The sequence below is a fragment of the Rhinichthys klamathensis genome, unplaced genomic scaffold (genome assembly GCF_029890125.1).
Source record: "Rhinichthys klamathensis goyatoka isolate OS25496 unplaced genomic scaffold, OSU_Roscu_1.1 h1tg000050l_1, whole genome shotgun sequence".
Lineage (NCBI taxonomy): Eukaryota > Metazoa > Chordata > Actinopteri > Cypriniformes > Leuciscidae > Rhinichthys > Rhinichthys klamathensis.
The window spans coordinates 26548-42084 of record NW_026606596.1 but is presented as its reverse complement, the minus strand read 5'-3'; the positions used below and the strand labels follow the sequence as shown (position 1 = coordinate 42084).

The following is a 15537-nucleotide window of genomic DNA, read 5'->3' as shown; positions in this document are numbered from 1 at the left end:
GCCTCGTCCCAAATCTCTCTTGCGGTACATTAATGTCATACACTGATCGGTCTGTGCAGCGCCACTTTAAGTCGAACACACCTATTGACAGTAGAACAACACATCGGACATCGTAAGTCACATGACAATTACAATATGGTGTAGTATGTTTGAATTTTATTCATGCTATAAAACGTAAAAATTCGTTCCTCATCAGATGTATGACATGATGTTGTTTTGGATGCACCTAATTTTGTTTATAGCAAGTTACCTGAAAAATAACACAGACATTTGAATGTAACTCTATTGCACTTGAGTATGGAGGCTGTATGGCTAATACGTTTTTTCAATCTGATTGTTTTGATTCTTTTTTATCTGAATTTCAGTCTGGTCCTCACACAAAGTTTTCATATGGATTCAGAAGGTGCATAAGATGTATGGACCATTATAATGATACTTTGTATGTCCCTTTTGAAACTTAAAAGCCTCATTCATCCCTATTTATTTTAATTGGATGGAAACAAGCGACCAGGCCAATTCTCCTTTTCCACAAGAAAGAAAGTCATATTGGTTTGGAATGACATAAAAGTGAGTAAATGACTTCAGGTAAACTGTTTCTTTAAGAACAAATGAATCAGGGCTTGATTCATAAATGTAAACAGGACATGATGATGAAGATGACTATATGATTATGGCGAAGATGGTGCAGTTATGTGACCTCATTGCGAGGCCACAGAGCAAGTCCTGTGTATACATTTGTATATCTGTTTATGTGTGTGTGGGTGAACAAGTTCGGTACAAAGTAGCCCAAAGACCAGCTGCAGCACAGATTAGAGGTTGTGTGGTTTTCTGGTTGACTGGATTGTTTCTCATCTTTAGCTGTTTCCTCTCTGACAGAACTCCTATGTCTTATCTGAGCGCCACAGCCTTTCATGAATCTTTATATAGCGCCGTTGCCATGGGCATCGCTGTGGATACACAGCCTGTCACCAACCAAGAAGAACGACAGAAAGATATTTCAGAGAAAAGACACTGTTCAAACCAAACTAAGGTTTTCGATGCTTATGTTAAAAAAATGTAATCTGTGTGTCTAATGTTGATAGAAAAAAGTTAATATTAGCAAAGCTATTGGTTGCGGCCTCAGGAAACTCCATTGTCAGAGAAAAATAGTGGGTAACAATCTCCTGTCCTGGCAGGGCTTGGACTGTCTGGGCCGGATATTTGTGTTTGTGTGCCGTAGTCTTTGTTTACTATACCATTACCATAACAGATTGCTAAACTTTATGTCCAACTTTAGGAATCAGAAGGAAGCTTTTTGAAGACATCTAGACTGTTTGAATCAAGACACATGACTTCCCTGATGGATAGATCCAGATCCCAAGCTGGTCTGACATAGTTTTGATTTGAAAAACCAGCTGGTAGGGACCTAGCTGGGCTGGTAGACCAACTTAGACCATTAAGAAGCCAGCTAACAAGTTCCAAAAACCATCTGGACCTTAATTTGCAGCAGAAGCCTTGACCAAAAAGCCAGATCCAGCTGATAGTTACTCTAGTCAATCATCAAAACCAATTTGAATTGGCTTGGACCTGCTAGAAAGGAGCTACAGTGGAAGTTAAGTAAGCACAGATAAGTCTAGCACAGTCATAATAGTCTCTTTACTATCAGGCTGCACTGAAGCGAATTGCCCCTCGGTCAACTGTGGGCACAATAAGGCCATTTACATTTCCTGATCTGAACACACACTGGCACGCATGATAACTCCCTTATTGAATTAACTCCATGCTATACAACTTCCTTTATGGAAAGCTGCTAAATTTGAATTTCAGAAGTCTTATGGCAACAGAGTTTCATGATCTCAGCAAATATCCAGGGAATTATATTGCCACACTCAATGACATCATTGCACCCTGTTGCCAAAAACAATGCTGTTATCGAAACAATGAGACATACCATTCCTGATCATCTTGACATTTGATTGTGAAGCTCTGCACCTCTATTGTGAAGCCTATTGTACAATACAGTCTGTCACGTTTCACACACAATTAACAGGCCACAGACATCCTGAAAGACAACTTGCTCTGAAATACAGAAGTGTGCTTAGTCATAACAGAGAAATAATGACTCATGAAACAACTCAGAAACACGCAGATGATATTTTTCATCGCTTCAGTCAGCGAATTGTGCCAAAGCAACGCTTGCCATATGTTGCATTGTACGTTATTTGTTTCGTTGAGACAGATCCGATTTGTGAACTGATAAGGTATCGATTGTTACTTTTTGTTTGTATGTTTTTATTAATGTTTTAACTTACTGTTGGGAGTTATTGACTGACCAGAAACACCCACTCTGAGCTCTTTTGCCTCCTCCCCTCTAAACTCTTATCACATACTTGACCTCCACAGGTCAGGAAAAGGGAAATCGAAAGCAGGGTCACATTCTAACAGAGAAGCAAGATATTATGCTGACCGTCTGATGCTTTTGAGGGGAAAAATATGCTGACCTTTCAAGCATTACTTAACAATCGTTTTACATCCTGTAATGTCATACTGAGAAGATGGTGAGTTTTTAATATTTACTTCATTGTCATTTATGTGTCTGTATATATATATATATATATATATATACACACACACAAAAACATAAACACACACTGACACACACACACACACACACACACACACACACACACACACACACATATATATTATTTTCAACGAATAAACACGTTTTAGATGTTTAATAAATAAATGATATATATATATATATATATTAGGGCTGTCAAACGATTAATCACGATTAATCGCATCCAAAAAAAAAGTTTTTGTTTACATAATATACCGTATGTGTGTGTACTGTGTATAATTATTTTGTATATAAATGCACACATGTATATATTTAAGAAAAATGTTATTTATATATAAAATGTTTATATTTATATAAAATATACATTATATATAGGCTACATTCAGTCTATATACAGTATATACATGCAAATATTTCTCACACACACACACACACACACACACACACACATATATTAAGTAAACACAAACTTTTATTTTGGATGCGATTAATCGCGATTAATCGTTTGACAGCCCTATATATATATGGAAATATATATATATCTATATATAGCCTATATATGGAAATATATATATATATATGGAAATATATATACATATGGAAATATCTATATATCTACACACACACACACACACACACACACACACACACACACACGTTTAGATTCGTTCTGAAATATTTGAGGCATAAAGAATGAGTCATAATGTGCATTAAGATGTAGAAATAACCATCATCAGCCCCTGATGTGCTATGATTGTTCATCTTGTGCAACTCCATTGCTCCTTTCTCTCTATATGCTGTCCTTTCTTTGCTGAAAGATATGCCCGGGAGACATTGGATCACATTTCCTGTGTGTGTTTGTGTGTGTGTGTGTAGTGCCATGGAAGTGGAACTGAGAGCGTTGTGCTTTAATAAGCGCTGCGCTGTATCGTGTGACCTCCTGGTCATGGCCCTAGGGACCCCCATTCTCATTACAAACATCATCCATGGTGCTTCGCTGCAGATGGGGGCAAGTTAAAAAAATTCTAATTTGTCATCAGCTAGGCCTACCTACAATCCAGAATGATATGAAATTTTCTTTCATTCATCGAAAGTAACTGATTTTTTTTGTGATTTTCTGAAAAAAAAAGTGAAAGGGATACTAACCACATAAATAGCTACATTTAATCCAAACATGTCTGAGCATTTTCTGGATACATTAAAGTCCAGCGCCTCAGTTCTCTGAGTCATGTCTTGAATTTCTGACTTCTGCAACTGATTGACAAATTGCACCATTTTCAGACCATTATGTTAAATTACCTCTATATAAACCATTCTATTCTGTTGTGTGTGCAAGTTCTGGTGTGTCTTCAGGTGCAAAGATGTTTCATTGTTTTTGCTACTTCCTGTTTCCTTGTCTTATACCAAGTTTTTGTAGTGGTTTGACCTGACAGTTTCACATTTTGACATCGGTTCTGTAGAGAATCACTCATTCTTGTAACTGTATTAGGTTTCACAGTGAGTTTTCTGTATAGACAGTTAAAGGCTAGAATAGGAAATCCGTATCTGCTCGCAAAGAATGAGTGGAATCCCAGCTAACAAAAATATGTTCTTAGAATGTTTTGCTAACATTCCCATTAGGTTATGAAAATGTTATTTCTGAATGTTTTTGAAACGTTGAAAACGTCCAGTTTTTTTAAAAAAAATATTAAGAACGTTTTTTCCTTGGTTAATGTGAAAGTTAAAGGAACATTCCATTCTATCATTTTGAAAATGTTATATTTGAATGTTCAAAATACCTTGAACGGATGGCCCGTCCATCACCGGGACGGTTTCTCACACACAGACACTTCAGTCATGTCTTTGAACTCTGGAGTACCTGGAGGAAATCATGGAGAACCTGCTAACTCCTGCCTCAGCCAGTACTCGAACCAGGGACCTTCTTGCTGTGAGGAGATAGTGCTACCCACTGAGCCACTGTGCTGCCCTGTTTATATTTATGTTTATATGAATTCAAAAACACATCCACAAGGGAAAAAAGAACACAAACTCAAACATACAACTAGACAGCACACAAGTCAAATCTAAGTCATGTAAATGTTAGGACAAAACGTTCTTAAACATTTAATTTTTTTGATTGTTTTGAACATTTAAAAATAAATTCAGAAATAACGTTTTCATAACATTTATAGATACATACATTTATTAACATTGATAGAATGGAATCCTCTAACGTTCCCATAAACCAAAAAAAACGTTCTTAATACTTAAAAACAAAAAAAACAGATGTTTTGAACGTTCAGATATAACGTTTTCATAATTGTCTCTGTTGGAAAGGCCTTATATTGTTTATGTTTACAAAATGGGATATGATACAACTTTAAATATGATTATAAATTGAAAACCAGACTGTGACATTGTGATTCAATACTATCCAGTGCCTTTCTGTCAAAGAATCCTTTCAAAAATATGCACTGTTCACAAACAAAACAAGTCTTCAAATACAAAACTTCGGTGGAATAGAATTTTCCAGGCCTAGAAATCAAAATGATGAAATCCCTGATATTTCCAGGCTTCCCATGACTGTGAATATCATGCTAAGACTGCAAACATGAATTAGATGAAATAAAGCTGAAAGAGAGGAACACAGAATAAGTAGAAGAGAGAGATCAAGATATTTCTTATTAGAGGAGCAAAACAAAATGTTCCGCCAATGGCCCACGTGGTTGTAGAGCACCTAAACAACGGGACTTGTGTGGAAAGCCATTTTAACATTATTCGTTTGAACTAACTTGTAGGCATATTCTTTACATAGTAACCTTCCTATTTTATCCATTATGCTAGTAGGCTACACTGTGAAAATTATTTTTCAAAGTTGTAATTTGTAAAAGAAAATACTTTTTTTTCTACTTCAGAGTGTCACATTTAATTCAGTGTTAGGCTACTTGCTGTTTGTAATTGTTTTTAAAATTACAAGAAATTTTTGAGTGAAAGTTGAATATCTACACCAATTTGTTTTAGTGTACTATTTCGCAACCAGTTACTTTACCAATTGAACAATTCTGTTACTAACAATTTTTTTGCAATTGAATTGAATAGGGATCTGAGGATCAACTATTCACTTCTGACTAGTATTCTAGTTATTACTGGTGCCAATTCTAGTTTAACTACTAGTGTCTAGGCTATTTCAGCTTAAAGGGTAACTAAACCCCTGGTCAGAGTCTGACTCCACCCACTGGCAATATGTGAAAAATGCTGAAAAAATGGGCAGACCCCAGCGGAGATAGAGGGGACGAACCGAGGGCGGGACTGAGCGGGGGGGGGGGGGGGGGGGGGGGGCGTGCACCTGAGACCCGCAGTGACAGCTGCTGTCTGTCAGACTCTAAAATCGAGAGTGACTGGAGTGACGCAAGTAGCTTTGCAACAGAGCGGTCATTTGAAATCGAGGGTGAATTGTCTGTGGACACAGGGCCATATCAATTCGAGCCGCTGGCTCAAACTGCGGCCTTAACTCCCGCATCGCAATCGGCATCTGATGAGTTTTGTCGAGTTGATGTCAATAGCGCGCACTCTCTGTAGGCATATAGTCATATTGATATTTTGCAGCTATGTGAAAAAATCCAGCAAAATGCGCCGGCGCGTTTGTCGACCCCAGAGGATTCACTTTAGCCTAGCGCATAAATTGTGATTAAAATATACATGATCACTCACATCAAGACGCCGCTGCAGTGGTGGAGTCCATGCAGTAGGAGAAGTGTTTGGCACTGCGTCGCTTTTCAGCGCGAGCTGTGTGGAGAAGCCCATTTCCACCTCTATTATAGGTGTATTTAGCTCTCCTGACCGCACTGTACTAAATACAGATAAATCTACGCTAACTTGAAGCTATCCTAACTGATGCCGTACTATGCTACTTACTAACTAACTAACTAGGCTACACAAAATAATCTAAATAACTATAAACAAGTCTGAGTACTGCCCTCTTCAGGTTGAACGGTGGCTACTGCAGTTGAATTTTCCTATACACTGATTTCACGCAGCCGCCATTTTGAAATCTCTTCTTGACTCGCACGAGTATTGAAAACGATCAGGATAGAGTATTTTAGCATCTATTTAGCATAGCACTCAGACGTTTTTGCACCATACTTTGTAGAATTAAAACACTTTATACCCAAATGTCAAAAGAGTTACTCGAATCAATGATCAGCACTAATAAAGCCCCATTCTTACAGCTCATTAACTAAAAAAGTTGGTTTAGGGGTTAGTTACCCTTTAAGTATAGGCCTAGCTACAGGCTATAGATACTAGCCGTTATTCCAATTATTACTAGTAATATTACCAGTAACAAAGTAGTAATTAAAATGAAAACATAGTCACTATTGGATTAGGTACTAGTAATTAAAAAAAAAAAACATACAAAAATTTTAGTTATATATTTTAGACGTTATAAATGTTAACAGGGCTTGCCATAATAAGACTTGTTTCCATCGGAGAAAGTGAAGATGACTGAATATATAATTTGCACAATAGGAACAACCTACAAAACGCTTTGCACGATTTCATTGCCTCTTCATTTACGGAAATATTAAGTATGCACTTAAAGTCTCAACTCCAATTGGCGATTGGAGAACTCCGTCACCTCAGAGAACGTTCGCGCTTTCTGATTGGCCACTTGAAAGCGTTTGCTTCATCGTCTCCGCCCACTCGGCTCCTCCCTGTTGCTCTCGCTGCTTCTTGTTCCAGTACTGATTTTTAACCGAGCACTGTCACGACCATATCAGACAGCGAGAAAAGCGGGATTGTACTGCGTTTAAGTGGTTTTTACGTGAGGATACGGACAAGCTGCTTCTAGTTTTTGAGCGTTTGGGCAGAGATGTAACAGTTTCCTGGCACTAGCGTTGTGTTTTTGTTCCTTTTGTTGTCATTTGTTGTGGGGACCTCCCTAAAGCTTCAACTCAGGAATTCTGACATTCCCTGTATTGGCTGCTACACTGTTTTCCTTTTGCCGCAGTAAGTCTGGAGTTTTTATATTATACAAAAGAGCAATTTGCCGCAATTTACAGTGAATTTAAGATCCATGCTCTGGCTAATTAGTTGTCATAGTCTTTGAAGATCAAGTTGTGTTTACTACATCGCATTTGTTTAATGCTCTTTTAAAAAGTGCAACACAGTAATTTTGTATTTCTGCTGGGTGGATTTTAAACGGTTTCATCCCAAATTATTCCCAGCTAAGTGGGCACTGTTTAGACAGCCTACTGAAACAAACTGCATGCTTAAAAAAAGTTTATAACTTTTATAATGTGATTAAATAATTTAAAATCGAGTTCTGTTTACATGTTCGGTGATCATGATTTATGTGAGATGGACAAATCTCGGTCATCAGTTTACATGTGCCTTTAAATTATAGTTGTTTTTGTATTTGGTACGTTATACAATATACAAACTAATGTTCACAAATGTAATCAGTGGTAGGCTACTAAATGGGTTACAAAGTGCACGCATCTCTCGCATTTCTTTAATAGTCTTTTGTAGCCTACTAATCGCTGGTCTGATATAAAAGACCTCAAGTAAAGGTTTTCAGACCTGGTACAGTTCTTTCATATAGGCTACTGTCACATATCTGCCCACATGTGTTTAGTTGCCTTCAACATTTCTGTATGTTACAGTGTGCAGAAAATGGCAACTGCTCTCAGTGGACGCCCACCTAACAATAGGAAAGGCCGTATTTTAGGCATCATTGATGCCATCCAGGACGCTGTCGGACCCCCCAAACAGGCGGCTGCGGACCGCCGGACCGTAGAGAAGACATGGAAACTCATGGACAAAGTAGTAAGTGTCTTGAGTGTGTATACAGTCTTCCTGTCGATGACGTAACAGTGCTTCCTCTGCTCTCACGCGCTGAGAGACTTTTCCACGAAGTCGCTTGTTTGGAAGCATTTGTTTGATACATTGTAGCAAACTGTTTACTGAGTTGCGGCAAGCTCGAGAAGTTTGTTCGTAGCTGAAATCCATCTATCCATCCATCTATCGTCTGTACTTACAGAGCATAACATCCATCCATCCATCCATCCATCCATCCATCCATCTTTTTTGTATTTATTTATAGCTATTTTATAGATGCAATAGTTTGGGTTGTTATATAATTTATACATGTATAACTTCTGGGATTTCTTTCCCATCAATCTTTCATTACTAATGTAATATTTGATAAAAGATACGTGTCATAAATAGAGTTCTGTATACAGTTTCGTGATGATGATTTGTTACATAGTGCAAGCATCTTAAAGGGTTAGTTCACCCAAAAATGAAACTTATGTCATTAATGACTCACCCTCATGTCGTTCCAAGCCCATTTAAGATATTTTAGATTTAGTCCGAGAGCTTTCTGTCCCTCCATTGAAAATGTATGTACGGTATACTGTCCTTGTCCAGAAAGGAAATACAGACATCATCAAAGTAGTCCATGTGACATCAGTGGGTTAGTTAGAATGTTTTGAAGATGTTTTTGAAAATACAGTTTGGTCCAAAAATAACAATAAATACGACTTTATTCGGCATTGTATTGTCTTCCGGTTCTGTTGTCAATCCGCGTTCACGAGTCCGCAGTGATGCTGCTGACGTAATACGCTGCTGACGTGTTATCGGGTGCGTCCGTGTATTCGGGTTCAAATAAATATGGCTGGGCAAAAAAATGCAAGTCTTCCTCTGTGTCGAAATCCTTAGACATGTTTGCAAAGATTGTTTTGTTTACAGCGTGCGTCTCCCTCAGACTGTAAACGAAGCTCGGGCGCACCAGATAACACGTCAGCAGCGTCTTACATCACCAGCGTCACTGAACGCGGATTGACAACAGAACCGGAAGAGAATACAATGCTGAATAAAGTTGTCGTTTTTGTTATTTTTGGACCAAAATGTGCGATGCTTCAAAACATTCTAACCAACCCACTGATGTCACATGGACTACTTTGATGATGTCTTTATTTCCTTTCTGGACAAGGACAGTATACCGTGCATACATTTTCAATGGAGGGACAGAAAGCTCTCGGCCTAAATCTAAAATATCTTAAACTGTGTTCCGAAGATGAACGGAGGTCTTACGGGCTTGGAACGACATGAGGGTGAGTCATTAATGACATAATTTTCATTTTTGGGTGAACTAACCCTTTCATTTCTCTATACTAGTCTGTTGTACTAATCATTGGACCGAGACCTGAAGGTTTTCAGTCCGGGTACAGTCCATTTTTTAAAATGTTCTTTTTTCAAACTTAGTTGTTTAGTGAAATTGTTGTGTAGTGTGTTCTCAGTGAAGGGGAGTCGATTTTTCTAAACTGACGGCGTGTGTTTTATAGGTGAGGTTATGTCAGAACCCCAGACTACAGCTGAAGAACAGTCCTCCGTACATCCTGGATATTTTACCTGACACTTACCAGCACCTGAGGCTGATTCTGTGCAAATACGAGGAGCACCAGAGACTAACTCAGCTAAGTGAGAATGACTATTTCAAAGTGTACATCGACAGCCTGATGAAGAAATCCAAAAGAGCAATTCGCCTCTTTAAGGAAGCCAAGGAGAGAATGTACGAAGAACAGTCACAGGACAGGTAGGATGCTTTTTGTTTTGCTTGTGGTCTGGTCACACATGATCTGATCAGTGTTTTGTATACGGATTGTTTTTGTCTATTCTGAAGTGAAATGAGAAGGATGATTTCACTTTTGTTCTATGTGCATTTTGCACCGAGATGTCTGTTTCAATGCCAGTAGATGGTTTTTAAGGTCACCTTCAAGCGTTATCATGGTCGTCAGTCTCATAACTCGTATGGTCTTTCTTTTTGACCCTGATCTGTTGCCCTTTGAACGTCCTGCCGGATGGACATAGGAGAGGTCAGGTCACATGACTGGTCTGTTAGTTGAGTTTCCTCTGGTGTTTCATGTCAACTTGAGTCATGGCTAATTATCATGGAAATCCAACTCTGATCAAGAGCAGCAGCCCTAATGAAAGAGCCTGACCCCCTCAGGATCTAAATCCTTGGTGGGCCAAGCAGACTCTGCACAGGGCGAGAACAAAGTGAGAGACATTATTAACAGAGCAAGTGTGTCTCGGGCATAAGCTGACACATGCAGAATACTCTCCCCGGGGGCCATTAGAGCTCTGGGTCAGCCTGTGTGTTTCAGACATGAAACACGGGCCTTGACTAAAGAGGAAAATCTTAGCATTCTGTTTTACTGACAGCCAAGCGTAACATTCCCAGCATCTGGTTTAGAGCGTAGCCTCACATCAATTAAACTGCATTTAGGCCACTGACTATTTGGGTAAATACTGCACAGTTTGAAAACGTATCATAAGGCGTTTGATACTGCCAGCAAATAATAGTGTTTCAGCTGTTGGTTTATATCCCAGTGCTTTTTATTGGCAACTCTGGCTCGGGTTTTGGCAGAAGAGTTTAATTTTAGTAATGCTTTCGATCCCAGTCTCACCAGATTCTGCAGGGGTGAGATGATTGAAATTAAAATTTTAGGGCTGATGGATAGGTAAAGCAGGGTTTTTTAGCCCGTGGACGCCAACTGACAGGCTGTCCTGACACGTTGTCGTATCCAGAAGCTGTGACACCCGCTCCGGACAGGAGCAGGGATATCGGCTGACAGCCCCTCCTGTGTCACTCTGTCTTAAATCTCAAGGGAGAGATCCTCTACTCTGCCTTCCAGCCTTTGGCTCCCTGTCCCACACAAAGGGGGGATAGTGATGCGTCCTTTTGGAGGTTGCAGAGAGGAAGGAAAAGAAATTGAGAGGAGTGCAGGGCTCAGCAATAAGAATGGTTTTATGGCGCAATGCTAGTTGATGGATCTGTCAATAAGTCCTATCAGTCTTTTCATCTTGTGCTTGATGATCATGTACGTGTTTTGTGGTTTGCAAACTGAAACATTTGGTTTTCTGTGAACATTAAAAGTTCTGTTAATTTAAATATGTTGCCACAGTAACAATACAGTATGCAGCTGACTCACATAGATGAGGTTTTGTTGCTAGAATTTGTCTTAGAAAATTTTGTTATAACTGAACATTTCTTTTTATATTAATACTGTTTTACACTAAATATAAGTAATGTTAATTGAATTAAATATTTTACTTAAATATATATATATACTGTGTACATATAAATTTACTAATATACATGTAAATGATATGATAATATACTGGATATATATTTTTAATGCAATATAGAATTTAGTGCAAAACAAAATATTTGTAATAATTTACCAATATACATATAGGTGAACTAGTATACATATCACAGTCAGTTATTGTAGCGTGATATAAAATATGATGTAGAGTTTTTTTTTATTGTCTGTTGTTGCCATTGATGTGTAAAGTCTTAGGACACAAAGCAAATTTTGGAAATTCTGACAATAAAGTGATAAAATGTGTGTATGTGGTTCAGGTATATGTTATGGGAAAAAAATGTTTGTGTGTTTTCGGGTTAATTAATTTAATTTATCTTTGTCGTACGACCAGTGAAAATGTTGGCAGGGCAAGTGAAAGTCCCTCTTAGGCCAGCAGAAGCAATCCTTATTATTGAGCCTCCTGAATGAGATGTGCAGAAAGGACAGTAAGAGATCAGGGGAACAGGAGAAAGAGGCATGTGGAAAGCGAGTTCATTCGTAGTGCAGTGGGGCTGCGGGGAGACCTCAGTATAGAGAGCCGGTCCCCGGCCTGCAGCCAGGCATCTTCGTGGAGGCCCCGCATGTGCTACAGTAATTATACTGCAGCTCCTGAGACCAACAATGGGACTTGCTTTTTCTGTCTTTCTCCCCCAGCACCGTCCTGCCATAAATATCATCTCTGCCATGCGACGTTAGACAGACTGTGGAAGACGAAATGGTCCCTAAACAACTTAAAATGTCTAGTTTTGGTGTGTTTGGGGTTTTAACACCAGTTCCAGAACTCTAAAAATGTTTTTTTTTAACTTCTTAGTACACACTTTTAAAAACTTTATTTAGTTTTAAAGCATTAAATATCTTTTACTCCCTGCCAAAATAATGTTTTATTTATATGCCTTGTTTTTTTTTTTAAACTACACCTCGTTGTTGACCACGTCCACGTCTGTGTTACTATTTTTCTGTTTACATTGTGGCAACAGCTGTGGGTAGGTTACAATAAAAATAAAAGAACTATAAAGCCACTGATGGGACAATTGGATAAAAGCAACCAGGTCTTTCTTTGTTTCATTAACTGCACAATTTTCTAGCTATTATAAAATCTTGGCAGGGTGATGACGATACAGACACCCATCTTCAGATTGTGTGCTGTACTCTAGCAATGTCAACCCTGTTTGATAATTATCAGAGGATTGCTGAGGTTCTGAGTTTCTCTTACTGGAAAGATCTAAATGCATTACAATCTATTAGTATTGACATTAAGAGGCGGATAAAACAGTGGTCTGGAACAGAGATGAATGGGCTGGATGTATTGAATCTAGAGGACGTTGGCAAGCTTTGCTGTATCTGGGGCTGAGGTGGCAGTCTTAAACTATACAGTGTTGGATCTCTCGTGCTTTAATCTCCTCAGTGTCTTTTCCTGTGACAGAGATGGATGGTTTTGTGGATAGAAGCGTGGAGCCATGCCGTAGACGCAGAACTTCTCGGAAGCCTCAGACTTGGCCTCTTTGACATGCTTGCTTTTCAGCCGTCGTGCATCATGAGAAGATCGGCAGATGTTTTAATGTTCCTGTGGCTTTGAGGTGTGAGAGACTGCTGTCAACAGAGATAGATACTTCGGATATAGTGTTCTCAAACTCGCAGAAGAAGATATCTGAGCCTTGAGGTTTGGCCTTTAAGCAGGCCACAGACAGCGGGGACCGTCCAGGGGGCTGTTTTGCATTCACACTGACTGTGAAATCACATTGTGTATTTTAGGGCAGGGTTTAAAGTGTAGATTTCTCGATTTTAATCAATTTTCATTTTGATGAACCAAAAATGAATTTTAAAATTCAAGAATCGATTTTTTAGTGTATGAAACAGTCTCAGCTTTATTATGAAATTCAAACAATAAATGCCATTTGGAGCACTCTGACGCATCTATATGTGAGCTCTCAACCAGTGATGCACTTTAGCTACGCAAGGACCACATTTCCAGGACCACAAGTTACCTTTCGATGCAGCCTTAGATACATACCACGTCGCAATGAGACGAGGTCTGATGTTAGCCAGGCTAAGTCCATATACTGTACCTGATATAGGCTATATATGTGTGTGTGTGTACAGCATATGGAGGTCTAAACTTGTAGAAATTAGAACTATATATATCGAATTGAAATGAATCGCAAACTTACAAATTGAAATGTAATCGAATTGTGATATTTATGTCAGTACCCAGTCCTAGGGTATTTACCCTCCTTCTTAATTGTGTGTTGCTCTACCTCTTCCAGTCTCCATCACATCAAAAAATGAAACCGTACAGAGTTTTTTTAAGCTCTGAGAGCTCTTCGAGAGAGCTAATTCCCTTCTGACAAAGGTAATATACTGCACTGGCTCACTAGTGGCAGCCGTCTGTTTAAATCTCTTTACTCAACTCGTTCGGTTTAAAGCCGCTTAACAGCTATGGAGCATTCGGGGAAGTTTTTGTTTTCCGAAAATGTGTAAAAGGTGATCTTTCTTCCCAGCTTACACCTCTCTCATGCACCTGTAAACTTGTGTAGGCGTTAGCACCATGATTTGATGTTTGGAATGTTTCCTTAAAGCACAGGATGTTTACCTCCCGACCATCCTTAATTTGTGTCTGACCACAAGGACTCTAGCTACAATGTTCTCCACGCAGATGTTCCAGAGCACAACACAATGCTCTGGTTGTTGAAACTGCCCTCTTGCCTTACCATCTGCTGTGAGTAAACCGAAATGGATCAACATGTTACAGTTCAGGGAGCAGGAACATCACAGGATGATACTTGGACCGAACTCTGTGCTGAAATAGACTGAATGTAATTGCTAATTCAGCAGCAGATTTGACAGAAAAGGTCACAGATGTAGCTTTATCTCAAGACGCCGTCTGATGAAAAGCTGAAGTGAAAGTGCAGACCTTGGTGGAAACGGAGTTGTGGATTTGAAACTGCTTGGTAGGGGAACTTCGAGACCGGCCTGCCTTGTTTGCTTTGACCTTGAATAAGCACACTGCAGAGAGCATCTTAAAATGTTAACTCGGTTATTTTTATTCCGCAAACTGGAGTTAATTTTCTGTGTTTTCTTCCCATGGAGGAACTAATTATAGATTAGCTTGATTGGTTGATGAGGACAATTGCTCATTCTCCAATAGATTCTGCTCCAAAAGACATTTCATAATGCAGCAGATAATTTTTCTCATCCAAAAGTAATAATTGCATTATGTTTCAGGCTCTCGCTGTGAGTTGTATTTTTTTTTTATGGCAGATATTGGATTCAAAAGATCATTATAAAACAGACAGTTCCATTCCTGTAAGCTGATTGGACAATGCCGTTTTGTCGTTTACCAATTTAAATTAATTTATTGATGAAGAAATGGTTTAATTATGGATGCACAATATTTTGGCTCTGTATTGGTGGATATTATTATTTTTTTTTTTTACACTAACATTGAACATTTTGGGCTCAGGCAGTAAGATTATTTTTATGTTTTTAAAAGAAGAAATGCTTACTAAGGCTAACAATAAAAATAAAGTAAAAAAAGTAATATTATGAAAATATGATTACAATTTAAAATGTTATTTATTGCTGTGGTGGAAAAGCTGATCTTTCAGGAGTCGTTACTACAGTCTTCAGTTTCGAATTATCCTTCAGAAAGCAGAAATCATTATTATATGCTCAAGAAACACTTTTAAACATTATTATCAATGTTGAAAACAGTTGGCTTCTTAATATTTTGTGGAAACCATGATACTTGATTCTTTGATGAATAGAAAGTCCGAAAGAACCACATTTATTTGAAATGGAAATATTTAGTATATTTGGGAATATCGTTTACATTCAGTTTGGATT

At 38.5% G+C, this 15537-nt stretch overlaps 1 protein-coding gene across 1 annotated transcript in view; it reads left to right on the top strand.

The window, feature by feature from the left end:
- Positions 1-7279: 7279 nt before the first annotated feature.
- The window catches only part of LOC130082747 (E3 ubiquitin-protein ligase CBL-B-B-like), a gene marked incomplete at its 3' end in the record, with an annotated part of 33373 nt that continues 25115 nt past the window's right edge, over positions 7280-15537 (top strand). The window contains exons 1-3 of the mRNA XM_056247601.1: positions 7280-7549; positions 8206-8368; positions 9889-10139. Of these exons, the coding sequence (XP_056103576.1) occupies positions 8216-8368; positions 9889-10139 (404 nt within the window). The remainder of the gene's footprint in view (positions 7550-8205; positions 8369-9888; positions 10140-15537) is intronic.